This window comes from Acinonyx jubatus, chromosome E1 (genome assembly GCF_027475565.1).
Source record: "Acinonyx jubatus isolate Ajub_Pintada_27869175 chromosome E1, VMU_Ajub_asm_v1.0, whole genome shotgun sequence".
In the NCBI taxonomy this organism is placed as follows: Eukaryota; Metazoa; Chordata; class Mammalia; order Carnivora; family Felidae; genus Acinonyx; species Acinonyx jubatus.
The window spans coordinates 54,501,967-54,520,824 of NC_069397.1; the positions used below are offsets into that span (position 1 = coordinate 54,501,967).

Below are 18,858 nucleotides of genomic sequence, written 5' to 3' on the forward strand. Positions count from 1 at the left end.
CACCCTCTTCCCTCAGACATATCTTCGCCATCGTGGCGTCAGCCTATCGCTTGTCTCAGAGCACTGGGCAGGGCACATGCATTCTCCTCGGGTGAGCAGTGGGGCCCTGCTGAACCTACGGGCCACTCTGAGGGCTGGGAGGCAGGGACGTGGGGTCTGCATTTGAAGCTGTTGGCCTGGTGCCCTGCTGGGTGGCACCGCTGGACTTTGTAAGGGCTGTGCTCCTGGCTGAAGTCACCGCACGTGCCCCTTGACTGTGGCCTCTTGGCATCATCCTTCTCCTTGGTCTCCATGCCCTGGGTCTACCTTTCCACATTTCCGGGGGTAGGAATCACTTTCAGGTGGGCATGCCCCAGTTCCTGGGCTCCATGGGGTGTCCTATGTGCCCCTTCCTGAAAACCCTGTCAGCCCCTCCCTCCCACAGTGGGCACAGTGGCTCAGGGAAGACAGAAGCTGCCAAAAAGATTGTGCAATTCCTAAGCAGCCTGGAGCAGGAGCAAACAAGGGACAGAAGATGTCAGGTGAGAGGCAGCTGGACATTTCCCAGGGTCCAAGAGGAACCATCCTTCTCCTTTGGGCCAGGTGGGCGGCCTTCAGGCCTCTGGCTTCTCCTTGGGGGCAGCCCCAGGCATTGCCTCCTGGAGGGCAGGGTGAGGTGGGGTGGGACTGACTCTCTCCAAGGACGAGCACAGCCCCTAGGCACAAAGTATCCTCAGCTGGGATGCCTGATCATGGACGCGGCTACCACTCCTGGGGATACTTGAGTGCCCCTCCCCCATGCAGCTGGACGGTGTGCTGCTGATGCTTCGCAGCTTTGGCCACGCCAAAACAGTCCTCAATGCAAACGCCAGTCGCTTTGGCCAGGTCTTGCGTCTCTGCCTGCAGCGGTGAGTTAAGGGGGTCCTGGTGGGCACAGGGGGGCACCCACGATCAGTTCCCTTTACTGGGAACCAGAGGCTGCTGCCCTTGGGTCCAGCCCATAGTGGGTCCCATTCTGAGCAGGACCCCTGGGTCACATGCACCCTGGGCACCCCCCGCCCACTGTCCCGTGCCCACAGTGGGGTCATCGTGGGAGCTTCTGTGTCACATTATCTGCTGGAGGCCTCGAGGGTGGTGTTTCAGGTAAGACCCGTGCTGCTGCTCGCCTCTCTCCAGCTTCCCAGAGTGGGAGAGGGAGAGGGGCCATGCAGGGAGTGTGGTTGCTAACCCCCTTGCCCCGCCCCCTGCATCCCTGCCTTTCCCAGGACTTGTCCTTGCTCCCCTGAGGCACAGGACCAGAGCCCTGCTCCCCCTAAGCCAGTCCTTCTCCCCAAGGCCCAGGCTGAGCGGAGCTTCCATGTTTTCTACGAGTTGCTGGCGGGGCTGGACCCTGTGGCACGGGAGCAGCTCTCCCTACAGGGGCCAGAGACCTACTACTACCTGAACCAGGTGGGGGCGGGGCTTGCCTGGGGAAAGGTCTGGGAGCAGGGGTCTAAGGAGTGGCCGGACTGGAGGGAAGCTATGGGCTGTCAGGCCCTGCCCCCTCACCCCTGCTCCCTCACCCCTGCTGTGCTCTGCAGGGCCAGGCCTGCAGGCTCCAGGGCAAGGATGATGCCCAGGACTTCGAAGGACTTCTGAAGGCCCTGCAGGTGCTGGTCACGCGCCCTGAGGAGCTGACCGCAGCCTGGGCCATGCTGGCCGCCATCCTGCAGCTGGGCAACGTCTGCTTCTCCTCTTCAGAGGTGGGCTCCCGCTGTGGCCAGAGGCCAGTCTGGACGCGGCTTGTTTGCACGGTCAGGGCAGCCATGATACCGAATACCTGTGGGCCTCCCTCCAGGCCTCATGGCTGCCCTGGGAAGCAGGCGGGTTCGTTGTGTAGATGCGAGAACAGAGACCTGGGTCGTCTATGCCAATGCCACCAAGCTGCCACCCTGGAAAGGGAGACCTGCACTAACTGAGTAGCTCCTATGTACCTGGCTCCGTCTAAATCACTTTATATATTTGTTTTCTTTTTCTAATTGTTTTTAAATGCTTATTTATTTTAATATAATTTATTGATTAATATACAGTGTGCTCTTGGTTTTAGGGGAGTGTTTATTTTTGAGAGAGAGAAAGAAAGAGAGGGACAGACACAGTATGAGCGGGGGAGGGGCAGAGAGCGACGGAGACACAGAATCCAAAGCAGGCTCCAGGCTCCCATCTGTCAGCACAGAGCCCTGCATGGGCTCGAACCCATGGACCGTGAGATCGTGACCTGAGCTGAAGTCAGACGCTTAACTGACTGAGCCGCCCAGGCGCCCCTCTATCTGTTCTCTAATTCGGTTCTCACGACAACGCTGGAACTTAGGGTCGTTGTATCCCCTTTAACAATAAGACAGTGGAGACTCAGAGGAAAAGTCTTGCCAGAGCCAGCCAGCTAGTGAGGAAGTAAAATTAGGACTCGCACTCAGGGCCCCCAGGCTCCAGAGTCGGCTCCTACCTGCCCGGAGCTACCTGTGGGATGTGGCCATTCCCCCTCAGAGCTGTTCCTGTTCCCTCCCTTCTCTGTCCAGCGGGAGTCCCAGGAGGTGGCTGCTGTGTCCAGCTGGGCCGAGATCCACACGGCAGCCCGGCTGCTGCTGGTGCCACCAGAGCGCCTGGAGGGGGCTGTCACCAGGAAGGTCACGGTGAGCCCCGGGGCTCCTCAGGAGGCAGGGCCAACCCCCACCACCCGCAGGCTTGGCGTGGGCCCGTGTCAGCCTCAGTCAGACCTGACGTTCTGCATCTACCTACCTCCCCTGCCCTCCAGGAGACAGCCTATGGCTGGGTCTGCAGATCTCTGCCGGTGGAAAGCGCCATTGATGCCAGGTGGCCCCAGGGGCGGGAGAGAGCCATAGCCAGGCCCAGCTCGCTACTGCACTGGCTCACTCACCACGCCCACAGGGACGCCCTGGCCAAGGCCCTGTATTCACGGCTTTTCACTTGGCTTCTGGGGAGGACCAACGCGCAGCTGGCACCACCCAGGGAGGGAGAGAGCATGGACACCGTCACCGTCGTGGACGTCTATGGCTTTGAGGTCACCCCTTGGGGTGGGGCCCAGGACCGGGTGCCCACCTCATCCTGATCGTTTCTGGGGTCAGCTCTCCCTGAGGGTGGCACTCGTGAGCTCTTGCCTGCCTAGCCACGAGACAGGACACAATCCATGGGTGTGACCTTTCTGCCCTGCTCGGTCCAGCCCTGATATCGCTTCTGGAGAGTTCTATCCTGCTCGGCCTTGCTGAGTCTCACAGGAGCCTCTAAGGCAGCCGGGAAGGCACAGGCCCTAGAATGGGTCTCACCTCCTGTGCACCAAGAGGAGCAGGAAAAGGGACAGTGCCCTGAATGGCCCTGAGTTTTCATAATCAGGGAGGAGGGGGCTTGGGCAAGAGGAGGTGGCCTCTTTCCCTGGTCGGGCACTGTTAACTGCTCCCTGCTCTCTCGTCTCCAGCGTGCCCTGGGGGACCATGCCCTCTCTGAGCAGGGGATGTTTGTGGCAAGTGTGGGTTCTTGTGTGTGTGTTAGAGCGTGGCAGGGCTCTCCATACAAAGCTGCGTGGAGCGGGGGCTTTTCCGGGCTTGTGAGTGAAGTGCTGGGGGGCACAGAGGAAGGAGCCTGTAATCCTTATGGGAGGAATGCTGGAAGGTTTCCTGGAGGCAGCAGCCTGAGGCCCTGTTTATGAGGATGTGGGATTCTGAGAGCCAGCGAGCTACTGGGCCATAGGAAAAGGCACCTTCCAGGCCACAGGATGGCTGTGACCAGAGGCCTGGAGGCTCACAGTTGTGCTGAGGCAGAGGGAAGGGTGTGGACTGAGGCGTGGGCACACTCTGTGCCTAGGCCTTTGGACTTGACCCTGGAGGCTGCAGCATCAGCCCCCGGGCACCACTCCTCCTTGAGTTCTGGGAGGAGAATGAAGGACACCAGGCCCATGTGCAGCACCGCCACTCACGGCACCTGCCCCATGCCCCCACCTCGTGCGGGTGCCCACCTCACTGCCCACATGCCCCTAGGCCCTGCGGGTGAATGGCCTGGAACAGCTGTGCAATAACCTTGCCAGCGAGCGCCTGCAGCTCTTCACCAGGAAGACGCTGCTGGCCCAGGAGGAGGTAAGAGGAGCTGGGCCTGGCGGTGGGAGGGGGCACCCAGGCATTCCCAGAGCAGAGGCCATCCTTGGGAACCCGAGGGCGCTGAACTGAGAGCCCTGCCCCAAAGCACCCCCTGCTGTGGGCCATCTCAGCCTTCCTGGGCCTCATTTTACTCATCTGTACAATGGGAGAGCCACCCCTACTCTGGCTCCGATGAGCTCCCCCATGAATGTGGGCATGCCCTGTGCTGGCTGTTCCCAGGAGGCCTGTCAGCGAGAGTTGCTGCCCTGGGTGCCCGTTCCCCAGCCTGTGAGGGAGACCTGCCTGGACCTCCTCGTAGACCAGCCCCACAGCCTCCTGAGTATCCTGGATGCCCAGACATGGCTGTCCCAGGTGAGCCCCCAGTGGTAAGGACAAGGTGGGGGCCCTAGTGGCCAGGCCAAGGCCATCAGGGTCTCTCAGAGGAGCAAAAAGGTGATGGGGTCCAGAAACCCTGCCTATAGCCTCTCAGCAGAGCTTGGGAAGGCAGTGGGCAAACTAGGTTCAAATCCTGTCTCTGGGTGACCTTGAGCAAGGTCTGGGTGACCTGACCTCTCTGGGGTTCTTCAAGTCCTTGCTGCAGAAGGGGCAGGGTGGTGGCGACTGCACAGGGCCTATTGGGGCCTGTAGGGGTCCCTCAGGCCTCCAGCTAGTAGAGGGCAAGCCTCAGGGCTGTGGTACAGCCATTCCACAAATACTGATGGACCCGGAAGGGATGCACAGTCCAGGCAGGGCGACGTCACGTGCAAAGGCCTGAGGAAAGCTCATCCCTCTTATCAGGCCACAGACCACACCTTCCTCCAGAAGTGCCACTATCACCATGGCAGTCACCCCTGCTATGCCAAGCCCCAGCTGCCCCTTCCTATCTTCACCGTGAGGCATTACGCTGGGACCGTCACCTACCAGGTATCAGGGTAAATCAGAGACAGACTCCCGTGTGAATCAGTGGTGTCTGCTCCCCAGAACTGAGTCACCAGACAGGTAATAGGTGAGGGGAGGCCCCTTCGAGGGCTTGACTGTTAGGTTTCTACCTGTGCCCTCGGCGCTACGCAGTGTTTTCTTTTTTAAAAAAATATTTTTTGAAGTTTATTTATTCATTTATTTATTTAGACAGGGAGGGGCAGAGAGAAAGGGAAAGAGAATCCCAAGCCCGATGCAGGGCTTGATCTCACGGAACTCAGGAACCGCGAGATCGTTACCTGAGCCCAAACCAGAAGTCCAACAGTCAACTGACTGAGTCACCCAGGCGCCCCAATGCTACACAGTTCTGAGCGTGACTTAGTTACCTCAGGCTGAGCACGATGGGGTAGAGGCAGTGGAGGCCTTGGGAACCTTAAGACCAGGAAGGGCAGAGCAGGCATATGGGACCTGGCTCTGATAACCTCAGGCTGTCTGCTCCTCCTTTTTTTTTTTTTTTTTTTTGTAATGTTTGTTTATTTTTGAGAGACAGAGCACAAGCAGGGGAGGGGCAGAGAGGGAGGGAGACACAGAATCCGAAGGAGGCTCCAGGCTCTGAGCGGTCAGCACCAAGTCCAACGCAGGGCCCGAATCCATGAACTGTGATTTCATGACCTGAGCTGAAGTCAGACACTTAACAGACTGAGCCGCCCAGGCGTCCCTCTGCTTCTCCTTCTGAGCCTTCATTCTCTCAACTGTAAAATGGGAGTGGGAATCTGTCCTATAACATTGTTGTGAGGATTGAATGCAATAATGTGGAAATGGTCAGGCAGCTGCTAGGTGCCCACCAAAGGCACCCTCCTTTCCCCCTTCTGAGTTTCACAGAGGCTGGGTAGGGGCCTGGTATATAAAAGGTAGGACCATGTGACTTGTTTGAAGTAGGGCAAGTCAGGGAAGGCTTCCTGGAGGAAGTGACATGCTTTGGTTGTAGAAGAAAACACAAACTATCCAAGAGTTACACAAACCCAAGGGACTTATGTCAATTATACCTCTCCCCGCCACCCCCCAAAAAGCCAATCATGTCTGGGAAAAAAAAAAAGAAACACAGGGAGATTGAATAGAGAAAAACCACAAACCATATTGAAACTCACAAAAGAAAATCTGAAAAAAGAGGGTCAAACCACATTGCTGGTGGGGAACCCTAATACCGTTCCTCCTTTCTCAGTTAATCTAGAAAAGCAATACAATTCCAGAAAATACCCCAGTCGGGTTCTTATGGGAGGAGGAGGAACGAATTTTGACAAAATTATTCTGAAGTGTTACCTGGAAAAGCATTGCATGAGAATAGCCAATAAAATAATGAAAAGCAGAAGGTTAGGGAGGAATTTGCTCTACCAGATATTAAAACATAGTCATTGAAAGAGTATGGTGTTGATAAGGAACAGAGCCATCAATGGAACAGAATTGTTCCAGATAAATGAGATCTTAGTGTGTGTGTGCATGCGCGTGCACGCACACACACACACAGTGCTTTTGTGTCTGACTTCTTGCACTAAGTATGATATTTTCCCAAGGTTCATCTATATTGTAGCACGTGTCTGATTTCCTTCCTTTCCATGGCTGAATGATAATCCGTTGTATGGATGGACCACATTTCACGTATCTGTTCATCAGTTGATGGATACTTGAGTTTCGGCTTTTTTGGCTTCTGCGAATAACGCACCGCTGTGCGAGTCTCTATTCGAGTCTCTGCTTCCAATTCTCTTGCAGTATGTATCTAGGAGTGGAAGACCTGGGTCAAAAGTAGTTCTAGGTTTACTTTTTTTCAAGGAGCCGCCAAACTGTCTTCCTCAATGGCTGCACCATTTCATATTCCCATGAGCAGCGCGTAAGAGCTTCGGTTTGTGTCCTTGCCAGCACTTGTTATGTTCCATTTTTAAATTTTTTATTTTTTTAAGTTTATTTATTTGTTTTGAAAGAGAGCATGAGCTTGAGCTGGGGAGGGGCAGAGAGAGAGAGAGAGAGAGAGAGAGAGAGAGAGAGAGAGAGAGAGAGAGAATCCCAAGCAGGCTCCACACTGTCATCGCAGAGCTGGACGCAGGACTCGAATTCACAAACTGTGAGATCATGACCTGAGCTGAAATCAAGAGTCAGATGCTTAACCAACTGAGTCACCTGGTGCCCCCTTATTTTCCATTTTTTAAAATGATAGTCCTCCTAGTGGGTGTGAAATGGTGCCTCACTGTGGTTTTGATTCATGTTTCCCCAATGGCTCATGATGAGAATCTTTTCATGTGCTTCTTGGCCAGTTGTGTGTCTCATCTGGAGAAGTATCTATTCAAGTCCTTTGCCCGTTTTCGAATTGAGCCGTTGTTGTTGTTGTTGGGTGTAGGAGTTCTTTATATAATCCACATATAATTCCTTATCTGATACATGATATTTTCCCCTATTCTGTGGGTTGTCTTTTTGTTCTGTTATCTTTTGAGGGGCACCTGGCTGGCTTAGTCCATTGAGCGTCTGACTCTTGATTTCCACTCAGATCATGATCCCAGGGTCTTGAGATCAAGGCCTGCATCAGAGGTGCACTGATCGTGGAGCCTGCTTAAGAGTCTCTCTCTTTCCACCTCTGCCTCTTCTCCCTGCCTTGCACATGCATGTATGCACTCTGTCTCTCAAATAAGAATAAATAAAACAAAAATGTCTTTTGATGCACGAAAGTTTTAGTTTTTAAATTAATTAATTAACTTATTTAGTCATCTCTAAACCCAACATGGGGCTCAAGCTCACAACCCCGAGATTAAGAGTCATATGCTCCACCGACTGAGCCAGCCAGGTGCCCCACAAAAGTTTTTAATTTTGATGAAATCCAGTGCATCTATTTTTTTTTTCTTGCCTGTGCTTTTGGTGTCCTATTCAGCAAATCATTGCCAAGTCCAATGTCAGGAAGCTTCTCCCTGTGTTTTCTTCTAAGAGTTTTAGAGTTCTAGGAGTTCTAGGTCTTACATTTAGATCTTGTTTTTTTTTTTTTTTAATTTTACTTATTTATTTTGAGAGAGAGCAAGCGGGGGAAGGGGCAGAGAGAAAAGGAGAGAGAGAATCCCAAGCACGATCCACGCTGTCAGCACAGAGCCATACGTGGGGCTCGAACTCACAAACCGTGAGATCATGACCTGAGCTGAAATCAAGAGTCTGGCGCTTAACCAACTGAGCCACCCAGGCTCCTCTTAAATTTAAGTCTTTGATCCATCCATTCATTTTGGGTTAATTTCTATATCTGGTGTGAGATAAGAGCCCAGGTCCATTCATTTGCCTGGGGATTTCCAGTTTTCCCAGAGGCTCTAGTTGAAGAGACAAAGGAGGCCCTTTAGCTCAGTGGGGAGAGGCTGGGTTACGTCACCAAGACCCCAGCCTCCACCCCAGCCTCCCCCCTTGGCTTCCCCTCCGCTCCCCACATTGTCTCTTGCAGGTTCACAAGTTTGTGGACAGAAACCGGGATCATCTTGACCCTGCCGTGGTGGAAATGCTTGCTCAGAGCCAGCTCCAGGTGTCCCTGCCAGCCTTCTCTGGGCCCCCACCCCTCCACACTGTGGCCCCTACTCTGCCCCGGACACTCTTGCCCAAGGGGCAGCCCCTGGCACTTTGGACCATGGGCTGAGCTCTCCAGGGTCTGGATGCTACGGACTGCTCCCTGCCCCCAGTTCTGCAAAGACAGGGCGCAGGCCCACTCCAGCTCCGCGGGGACGGGGCACGGGCAGGGCTATGGAGAGGCCTGGGGGGCAAGCCAGCTCAGCCTCCTCTTGCCCTGCAGCTGGTGGGCAGCCTGTTCCGGGAAGCAGAGTCCCGGTCCGGGGATGGGCGAGGCAAACCCACGCTGGCGTCTCGCTTCCAGCATTCTCTGGAGGACCTCCTAGCCCAGTTGGGCAGGTGAGAACAGTGCCCCCCATAGGAGACCCCAGGGAGTTGAATGGAGGGGGGCTGGTCTATGCCCAAATGACCCCCTTTCCTCCCATCAGGAGCCATGTCTATTTCATCCAGTGCCTCAACCCCAACCCGGGAAAGGTGAGCTCCCCTCCACCCCATGCATGGCCCTGGAGCCTTCCCATCCACCTGCCCCGCCTTTCTCAGTGGCCCCTGCAGCTTTAAGCCCCAGTTTTCATTGGCTCTTTCCCACGGCCACAGCTTCCGGGTCTCTTTGATGTAGAACACGTGGCAGAGCAGCTGCTCCAGGCAGGCATCCTGGAGGCAGTGTGTACCCGCAGTGCCAACTTTCCTGTGCGTGTGCCCTTCCAGGCTTTCTTGGCCAGGTAGGGCCCCAGGATGGGGGCGGCCAAGGGCCCGGGGACCTCTCCGGGCCCGGACCCACAGGGACGGCTGGCAGACCCGGGGTTCCTTTGGGGCAGAGATGGACCCACTTTCTTAGGGACCTTAGGCCTGGCTTCTATCCTCTTCCTCGAGCTGTTCTTTCTCCTTCTCTCCCTCCATCACTCTCTCCTTCCCTGTTCATTACCCCCCCCCACCACCACCACCACCACCAAGCCTCCATCTGTCCCTCCTCCATACAGCAAAACCCTGCTGGGTGCCTGGCACAGAGTGGGTTGTTTCCAAATCGCTGTTGAATGACTTAGGGACTAAGTAGACTCTGAGGGGCGGGGGGATGGTCGAACAAGGGTGGAGGGAGGTCCTCGCTGTGCTTGTTCTGACCTCAGCTCTCCATCTGAGGGGCAGGTTCCGGGCCCTGGGGACAGAGGGGCAGGGAGAGTCCTCAGACCGGGAGAGGTGTGGCGCCATCCTGAGCCAGGTGCTGGGGGCTGAGTCGCCCCTCTGTCGCCTGGGAGCCACCCAGGTGGGTGCACGTGTGCAGAGAGACAGGCGTGGCTGGAAAGGGAGAGGAGTGTTCGGGGACAAACTCGGGATTTGGAGTGGGCCTGGGTGGCAGGTGTCCTGGGCTCCCCACAAGAATGGGTTGTCCTGCTGGAAGGGAGGAGGCTGAGGCCTCAGGAGAAGAGCAGGGTGGGCCCTGGCTGCCCGAGCCCTCCCCTTGGCCCCCAGGTCCTGCTGCGGGAGTCCGGCTGGCGGCAGCTGGAGTGGCACTGGGCCCGGCGACGCTCCCAGGCCCTGCTCGCCCTGCACCGCAGCCTGCGCGCGTGCATCTCTCGCCAGCGCCTCCGCCTCCTCCTCCTGCCGCGGATGCAGGCGCGCGTGCGAGGGCTCCAGGCCAGGTCTGCAGGGGTGGGATGAGCAGGGGGCAGGGGGGCTTCTCAGTTGGTGGGGCAGGGTGTGGGAGGGGTAGGGCCTCACGGCAAGTCTATCTGCCCCAGTGCAGTCCCCGCCCATACCCCTGCAACCTCTGCTTGAATGCCCCTACTCACAAGAAGCCCACTACCTGATAAGGCCACCCAAAACTGCAGTCTTGACTCCTTGAGTGTTTTTTAGTCTGTTCTTCACTCCGCTGCAAAAATGCTCTTTTAAAAGCATGGATCAGGGGGCACCTGGGTGGCTCAGTCGGTTAAGCGTCCAACTTCAGCTCAGGTCGTGATCTCACTGTTCATGGGTTCAAGCCCCACGTCAGGCTCTGTGCTGCCGGCTCGGAGCCTGGAGACTGCTTCAGATTCTGTGTCTTCCTCTGTCTCTCTCTGCCCCTCCCCTGCTCGCACTCTGTCTCTGTCTCTGCCTCTCTCTCAAAAATAAATAAATATTAAAAATTTTTTAAATAAAATAAAAGCAAGAATCAGGCTGTGTGAGGCCCTGCCTACCTCTCCAGCCTCTAGGTCAGAGTTTTATACTCCAGGCTCTTTGGGTTTCTTGATCCTATAACACTCTCTCCCCCTTCTCACATAATTAACTCCCATTCGCTTTCACAGCCTGTCTTTGCTCGTTCACCCAACAGCTGTTGGTTGACCTCCTCCATCACCACCTGCCCTCCCCCCCCACCCCCAGCCAGGCACGGGGACACAGGGATCAAGGCAGAGATAGTGCCTACCGGGCTCACTGGGGAATCAGGTGCAGAGGGTAAACCAGCCACCAGGCACCCCAAAGGTGGTGTGAAAGTGCTGAGACAAAGTAAGGGCAGTGCCGTGGACACCAGGGAAGCCTTCCGAGGCAGGGCACCCATCAGCGCTATCCGTTTCCAAAAATGTTTTCATCACCGATAGAAACTTTGCATCTCTTACGCAATTATTCCCCACTTGCCTCTCGCCCAGTCCCTAGCAACCTCCAGTCTACTTTCTGTCTCTACCAACTTGCCTGTTCTAGATATTACATGGAAATTGACTCATACAGTATTTCCTTTTACACCTGGCTCACTGCTCTAACTATAATGTTTGCAAGGTTCATCCATGTCGTAGCTGGTATCAGAACTTCATGTTTTTTAAATCTTTAAAGAAGTTTTTATTTTTGAGAGAGAGAGCATGAGCAGGAAAGGGGCAGAGAGAGAGGGAGACGCAGAATCTGAAGCAGGCTCCAGGCTCTGAGCTGTCAGCACAGAGCCTGATGAGGGGCTTGAACTCGCAGACTGTGAGATCATGACCTGAGCCGAAGTTGGACACTCAACCGACTAAGCCACCCAGGCACCCCTCATTTCGTTTTTTTTTCTTTTGTTTATTTTGAGAGAGAGAGAGTGTGTGAGCAGGGGAGGGGCAGAGAGGGAGGGAGAGAGAGAGAATCCCAAGCATGCTCCCCGCTTGTCAGTGTGGAGCCCAGTGTGGACCTTGAACCCACCAACAGTGAGATCACGACCTGAGCTGAAATCAAGAGCTGCTTAACCGACTGAGCCACAAAACTTCATTTCTTTTTTATGGACGAATAATGTTCTATCGTGTGCACAGACCACACCTTGTGTGTCCGCTCATCCGTCAGTGGTCATTTGGACTGTTTCCACTTTTTGGCGACTGTGAGGAAGGCTGCTCGGAACGTGAGCGTGCGAGTATCTGTTCAGGTCTCTGCTTTCAATTCTTTGGGAATTGAAAGGAGTGGAATTGCCGGATCACGTGGTAATTCTCTGTTTCGTGTTTTGAGGAGCTGTTTTCCACGGCGGCTGCCCCGTTTCCTGTTCCACCAGCATGAGCCAGGGTTACGGTTTCTCTACAGCTTTGCTGATGTTTATTTCACACTATTTATTTATAAAGTTTATTTATTTATTTTTGAGAGAGAAAGAGAGCACGAGCAGGGGAGGGGCAGAGGAGAGGGAGACAGAATCCGAAGCAGGCTCCAGGCTCTGAGCTGTCTGCACAGAGCCCAGTGCGGGGTTCAAACCCATGAACCACGAGATCGTGACCTGAGCCGAAGTCGGACACTTAGCTGACTGAGCCACCCACGCGCCCCTATTTTCCACTTTTTAAATTAGAGCCATCCTACTGGGCGTGAAACAGTACCTCACTGTGGTTTTGATTTGCATTTCCCTAATGACGAACGAGGTTGAACATCTCGCTTTTCGGCCAGTTGTGTATCTTCTTGGAGAAATGTCTAGTCAGGTCTTCTGTCTGCCTTTTGATTGTACAGTTTGTCTTGCTGAGTTGTAGGAGTTCTTTATAAATCCTGGATATTAAACCCTTATCAAATCTGTGATTTGCAAACGTTCCCCTGCCTGGTCTGTGGGTTGCCTTTTCACTTTCTTGATAGTGTTCTTTGAGGCCCCAAAACTATACATTTATTTTATTTATTTCTTAAGATTTTATTTTTAAGTAATCTCCACACCCAACATGGGGCTCGAACTCACAACTCTGAGATCAAGAGTCACACCCTCCACCGACTGAGCCAGCCAGGTGCCTCCTATTTTTTTTTTTTAAGTAAACTCTACCCCCAACATGGGGCTTAAACTCATGACCCCAAGACGCTCTACCAGACTGAACCAGCTGGGCACCTCAAAACTGTACATTTTTTTATTTACAAAGATTTTTAAAAAATGTTTTATTTATTCTTGAGACAGAGAAAGACAGAGCATAAGCAGGGGAGGGGCAGAGAGAGAGGGAGGCACAGAATCCGAAGCAGGCTCCAGGCTCTGAGCTGTCAGCACAGAGCCCGATTCAGGGCTCAAACTCAACAAACCGCGAGATCATAACCTGAGCCGATGTCAGACGCTTAACCGACCGAGCCACCCAGGCGCCCCACATTTTTTTACTTTTTAATGTTAATCCTGCTTGTGACTCCTTTACTGAGGAGTCTGGTCTTATATCTGGAAAATTCTCAAAGACTCAATCTCTTCTGCGATGTCTTATTGGATTTCCAGTGATGGTATTTTTTTTTTTTTCATTTTTAGAAGTTCTTACATAAAAATATGTCAGACTCTTCTCAACATGTTGGTAGATTCAGTTAATCTTGTGGTGGGGCAGGTATTACACGAATCCTCATTTTGCAGATGGTAGGGATAAAACAGAGAGGGAAAGTAACTTCCTCATGACCGCGAGGACTAAACAGGAGGGAAGTGAGCCCAGTGGTCGGCTCTGCTAAGACCTTAATCTCCTTCGCTGAACACCTGCTCAATGCACCTGTCCTTTCAAAGTGTCCTGTCCCTTCCCTGCTGCTTCTGTTAAGCACCTGGGGTGGGGGGCCGCTGGCCCAGGGTCAGTATTTACGTTCATGTCTTGGCTGGGGGATTCAGGTACTGGACTAAGTTTGGACTCCTCACCACGCGCTCCTCCCCCACCCCCACCGGCCTCTAGGAAGCGGTACCTCCGGCGGCGGGCGGCTCTGGGACAGCTGAACACCATCCTGCTGGTGGCCCGTCCCCTGCTCTGGAGGTGGCAGAGACGGCAGGTGCAGCTTTTGGGTGGGGCAGGTCGGGGTAGAAGTTAGGCCGCCCTGCTGGTCCGGCTCTTCCCATTTCCCGCTGCCTGCTGTAGGCCGGTGCCTCCTGGAGGTCGCTTCCTTTATCCCTGCCCGTCCTCCAGAGTCTGACTCTCCCCTGTCCGTCTGGGGTGCCTTCCTATCCCCTCCAGGCCTTCCTTAGGGCCTGCCAACTCCCCTCTTTCGCCTGATGATTCCAATGTGAGGGCCATAAAAAAGCTCAAAGGTCGGTGTCCACATACTGCTCCCCTGGGGCCCCTCCCTGGATGGACTTTGTCCCCTGGGATCATTTCTTCCTGCCCTCTCCTCAGTGCCCTGGCAGACGGGCAGCGACGCCCACAGCACTAAGGCTGGTGAGGGCCCTGGAGGGCCGGTGGCAGGTGGCCGGCCCCTTGGGGTCTGTGCTTGTTTCTCTGCTGGGGGCTGGCGGGGGCAGCTGAACTGCTGAGGCGGGGAGGAGCTGCTGGGAGGTTTGAGGAGACTCCTCCCCGGGACCCCAGCATCTCCTGTGTCTCCCCGAGCAGCTTGGGCATTGGCGTGGTTGGCACAGCAGGAGGACCTCCGAGAAAGCTCCAAGCATGGTAGGTGGACTGGAAGCTTGAGGGTGTCTGCTGGGTTATGAACCCACTGAACCTGGCGTGGCTCAAGGGAGAGTGTGGGGTCCCAGCTGAGCCACTGTGGCTCCTAGCTCTCAGGGGCATCCTACGTACCCCCTAAGAAGAGCCCTGGGCTGCCCTATTTTCCCTCCGTGGGCTCCTGGGGTCTTATTTGTGTCCAGGATCAGAACCCTCGGTCTTTCCAGATGTTTATAGTCCTGGGGGTGAGGAGGGACGCTGGGTCCCCGTAGCCCCTCCCTTAGTACCTTGTCAATTGCTCCTCTGTGCCAGGAGCTGGGACGCTTGGAGATCCCGGCTGAGCTGGCCGTCATGCTGAAGGTGGCAGAAGGTGAGTTTTGATGAGTGTCACTCTTGCCGTGACCCCTCTCCCCACCCGGTCTGTCTGCAGTGTGGTGGCTCTGACCCCACGGTCCCTCCCTGTGATGCGTTTGGCTCCCCTGAGCTCCCTCTGCCCTGGGGGCTGGGGGCTGATGGTGAGTGGGGGAGGCGGTGCCACAGCCCGGTGCCTGACCTGGTATTTCGGCGCCTCCCCGTGCTGTCCCCAGGCCGTCAACATGTTTTGGCTGATAGCATCACTGAGTCGATGCCCCCGGAAGTGCCTGTCCGGCCCAAGCTGACCCTCCCCCCCGACATTGACCAGTTTCTGTTCTCCAGCTTCATATCCATTAGCTTTCAGGTGGGTTCCCAGCCCTCAGCTCTTCCCGGCTGACCCCCACGGCTCGCCAGATGTTAGCCCTGCCAGGCAGGGGCTGTGTCTCTTCTTCCTTCTCCCCTGCAACACACCCAACCTCTCCTGTCATGGGAGTGATGGGTGTGGCTGCACTTCTAGGAGACTATCCGTTGAACCTAAACGCCTAGCCCTCTAGTGTCACTTAGATCCATGATGCCTCACCTTTGTTACCCCTGTGGCATCCTCCCCCCCACTCCCCGCCGCTCCCATTGAGGTCCTCTGGTTAAAGCGTGTGTAATGACGAGGCAAACGTCTGGGCTGCAGTGTTGGATACGAAACAGGATTCGAAACTGCACATGGAGTATGATCCCAATCTTGTTGACAGTGATAACAGGTGTGGGAGGGTGATGTGTGTTATCTATGCATAGAAAGTAAGACTAGAGAGACTAAAATGTCAGCTGTGGTCATGACGGGCAGTGAAATATTAATGGTGTTTTTTTATTCTTTATCCTTTTCCATGTTTTCTGAGTTTCCTGCATGCACGGGTGTCAATTTTCTAACCAGAAAGAACAATTAAGATGCACGTTGCAGGTGGTTTTCCTGCCGGGCCCCCTCCGCCCTGAGGGCGCTCTCTCCTGCGGGCTCTGCCGGGGGCTGTCTCCAGCAGGTCAGCACAGACCAGCACCTGCTCAGGCACTGTCGCCCTCCTTGCTTGCAGGAGCCATCCCTGCCCCACCCTGGGCAGCCACTGACCAAGCCCCTGACCCGGCTGGTCGGGGAGAACCCTCAGCATGCCCTGGATATCAACAAGGTGGTGAGTGGCACATCGGGGAGGGGACGGGGTGAGCCGGGCCCTGGCTCCTAGGTGCTGGCTGAGCACAAGGGAGGTCTGCACATCCTGCACTCGTCCCCGCTCTGTGTCTACAGCTGCTGCGGCTCCTGGGGGACGGGTCCCTGCCCTCCTGGCAGGAGCAGACCATGGGCGAATACCTGGTGCGACAGGGGCAGCGCCGACCAGGGCTGCGGGACGAGATCTTCAGCCAGCTCGTGGCCCAGATCTGGCACAACCCGGACGAGCAGCAGAGCCAGCGCAGCTGGGCCCTCATGGCCATGCTGCTCAGCGCCTTTCCCCCAATGCCCACCCTGCAGAAGCCGCTGCTCAAGTAAGGGGCCTGCCACGCGGGGGCCCAGTGACCGGGGTCGGTGGGCTGCCCACCCCCACAGCAGCCACGTGCTGTCCCCACAGGTTTGTGTCCGACCAGGCCCCCACAGGCATGGCAGCACTGTGCCAGCACAAACTCCTGGGGGCCCTGGAGCAGACGCGGCTGGCCCCCGGGATGGCACGCGCCCACCCGCCCACCCAGCTCGAGTGGACAGCCGGACGGCGGCGGGGCCGCATGGCACTGGACGTCTTTACGTTCAATGGTGATGCTCACCTTCCGCTCGCCAGCAGCACCTCCTGTGACCCTGATCTCCCTTCTGTCCTGCTCCTGGAAGCCCCGTGGGGACAGCAGCCCCTTCCTGTCAGGGAGGACCTGCTGCCGCTCACGCGGGCCCCCCACGCCTTGTCCCTGCAGAGGAGTGCTACTCAGCCGAGGTGGAGTCCTGGACCACGGGGGAGCAGTTCGCTGGGTCTATTCTGCAGAGCAGGTACCAGGGCCCGGGGTGGGGAGTGTGGCCAACGCTGACCACTGTCCCATCCTCCTGTGTCCCGCCAGGTGCCTCCTGCAAACCCAGGGCCAGAGCCTGCTCCCCCGAGGAGTGAGGCTGGGTGGGGGTGGGGACATGGAGGGGTAAGTGGGCTCCATAAATAAATGAGCACGTCAGAGCCGATGTAGAGGTAGAAGGCTGTGAGGTGCAAATGAAGGAGAGCCGTCTGAGGAAACCAGTTCCTAACCCGGGTTCCGCCAGCCACCTCCGCTTGGCCCGCACTCAGGTCCTTGCCCCTTCCCCGGGGGGTCGTCTTCCTGGCTGACCACTGCCTCCGTCCTTCCCAGAGGCCTGGAGGTGCCCCCCCGTGGCTGGTCCGTGTCACTGCACTCCAGGGATTCCTGGCAGGATTTGGCTGGCTGTGACTTCGTGCTGGACCTCATCGGCCAGACTGAGGACCTGGGGGACCCCGTCAGTCCTCGCAGCTACCCCATTGCCCCCCGTGGCTTGTAGGTGCCGCCCAGCGCCCCTGTCCCCAGCCTGTTCCTGTCTCAGATCTGTCATAGGTGACCCCCCCGTAGCTACCCCATCACACCCTGGGGTTCATAGGACCTGCTACAAGGCCAGCCCCCCTCCAACCTAACCTTCTCCCACGACACGGGGATGACCCCCCACAGCGGCTTCTATCCCTTGCCTCAGCCGGGGCACCACCCCCATCCGAGGCACCCCCTTAGCTGGGCCCTCTGTCTCCTGCAGACCTGAGGACATCCCCCCTGCCCCTGGCATCCAGGCCCCCTCACTGCCCCCAGATCCACCTCCGGGTCCGCCCCCAACACTGTCCAGCAGGAGCCACACAGGTAAGGCAAGAATGGACACGGTAAGGTTGGCACGCGATGGGAATGGGGGTGCAGGAAGCCCCATACCCTAGAGTGACACTAACCCGCCTCTGGCCCCACAGCCGAGTCTCAGGTCTCAGGGAGTCTGGATGGCTTCCTGGACCACCTCTTCGAGCCGGTCCTCTCCCCAGGCCGCAGCGTGAGTGTTCTGCACACACACCCGACCCCCACCCGCCCCTGCCCCACTCCGATGCCTCTCCCATCTCTCCCAGGGCTCCAGTTCTGACCCCACGGCCTATGGCCTTTGTCCCTTCAGGATCTGGAGCAAGGCTGGGCTCTGAGCAGCCGCATGAAGGGAGGGGGCGCCATTGGGCCCATGCAACAAGGCAGCTACCCCATGGGTGAGTGCAGGGCTGAGCACCTATCCGGGGTCTCCCCAGGCAAGCATGGCCTGGGACCCCACAGGAAGCACCCGTGGCCCCTGCTCTTCTTGTTGTCTGGGGCTGGAGGGAGGTGGTCGTTGGGCCTAGATAGGAATCGACCTGGGAAGGCCCTGTGCCCTCAGTTTACCCAGGGATGATGCAGATGCCCGGATACCAGCCGGCCATGATGCCTGCAGCCATGCCCATGATGCCGGCGGTGGGCGCAGTCCCTGCCATGCCAGGTAAGGTGGAATCCCGGGTCCCTTCTCGGGTAGGAGCCGGAGGAAGGGAGGTCCGACCAGGGTCCCGTAGGGGACGGTGGGCGGAGGGCCGTGAGCAAGGTTGGCACTTGTATGCCACTTGCAGCCATGGTGGTGCCGCAGCAGCCACAGCCGCAGCCCCTGCTTCCCGGTGTGGACCCGAGGCAGCTGGCGGCCCAGCAGCAGAACTTCATCAACCAGCAGGCGCTGATCCTGGTGAGGGTGGGCAGGGCCCGCAGATTGCCTCGTGGGGACAGGTCCGCAGGGCAGAGCCAGACCGGCTCTCACCGGGCCCACTGCCCCCTCCCTCTTCAGGCCCAGCAGATGACTACCCAGGCCATGACCCTGTCGCTGGAGCAGCAGACGCATCAGCGTCAGCGCCAGGCAGAGGCCCAGACCCGTGGAGCTGCTGCCCCGACCTCACCCCCAGCCGTCACCCCCAAGCCCAAGAAGCCCCTGGTTCCACGGGAGGAGCCGGAGCAGGAGCTGGAATCGGTGGGTGCTCGTCTGAGGGTGAAGAGCTGAGGCCAGGCAGGTGGCACGGCCTGGGGTGGAGACAGCGGGCTCCAGGACTGAGTGGCCGGGAGACCCCACAGGAGCAGGAAGA

At 56.8% G+C, this 18,858-nt stretch overlaps 1 protein-coding gene across 1 annotated transcript in view; it reads left to right on the forward strand.

The window, feature by feature from the left end:
• LOC106987745 (unconventional myosin-XVB) overlaps positions 1–18,858 on the forward strand; it is a gene marked incomplete at its 5' end in the record, with an annotated part of 31,173 nt that overhangs the window by 2,169 nt on the left and 10,146 nt on the right. Inside the window, 33 exons of the mRNA XM_053211852.1 lie at positions 17–91; positions 425–521; positions 784–887; positions 1,059–1,122; positions 1,315–1,428; positions 1,560–1,721; positions 2,532–2,645; positions 2,768–2,826; positions 2,902–3,034; positions 4,005–4,100; positions 4,341–4,472; positions 4,899–5,024; positions 8,482–8,559; positions 8,824–8,939; positions 9,029–9,074; positions 9,195–9,319; positions 9,741–9,858; positions 10,065–10,234; positions 13,673–13,766; positions 14,321–14,377; positions 14,684–14,741; positions 14,959–15,089; positions 15,802–15,897; positions 16,011–16,246; positions 16,330–16,508; positions 16,661–16,733; positions 17,081–17,242; positions 17,490–17,590; positions 17,692–17,768; positions 17,886–17,970; positions 18,135–18,233; positions 18,358–18,467; positions 18,567–18,746. Of these exons, the coding sequence (XP_053067827.1) occupies positions 17–91; positions 425–521; positions 784–887; positions 1,059–1,122; positions 1,315–1,428; positions 1,560–1,721; positions 2,532–2,645; positions 2,768–2,826; positions 2,902–3,034; positions 4,005–4,100; positions 4,341–4,472; positions 4,899–5,024; positions 8,482–8,559; positions 8,824–8,939; positions 9,029–9,074; positions 9,195–9,319; positions 9,741–9,858; positions 10,065–10,234; positions 13,673–13,766; positions 14,321–14,377; positions 14,684–14,741; positions 14,959–15,089; positions 15,802–15,897; positions 16,011–16,246; positions 16,330–16,508; positions 16,661–16,733; positions 17,081–17,242; positions 17,490–17,590; positions 17,692–17,768; positions 17,886–17,970; positions 18,135–18,233; positions 18,358–18,467; positions 18,567–18,746 (3,667 nt within the window). The remainder of the gene's footprint in view (positions 1–16; positions 92–424; positions 522–783; positions 888–1,058; positions 1,123–1,314; positions 1,429–1,559; positions 1,722–2,531; positions 2,646–2,767; positions 2,827–2,901; positions 3,035–4,004; positions 4,101–4,340; positions 4,473–4,898; positions 5,025–8,481; positions 8,560–8,823; positions 8,940–9,028; positions 9,075–9,194; positions 9,320–9,740; positions 9,859–10,064; positions 10,235–13,672; positions 13,767–14,320; positions 14,378–14,683; positions 14,742–14,958; positions 15,090–15,801; positions 15,898–16,010; positions 16,247–16,329; positions 16,509–16,660; positions 16,734–17,080; positions 17,243–17,489; positions 17,591–17,691; positions 17,769–17,885; positions 17,971–18,134; positions 18,234–18,357; positions 18,468–18,566; positions 18,747–18,858) is intronic.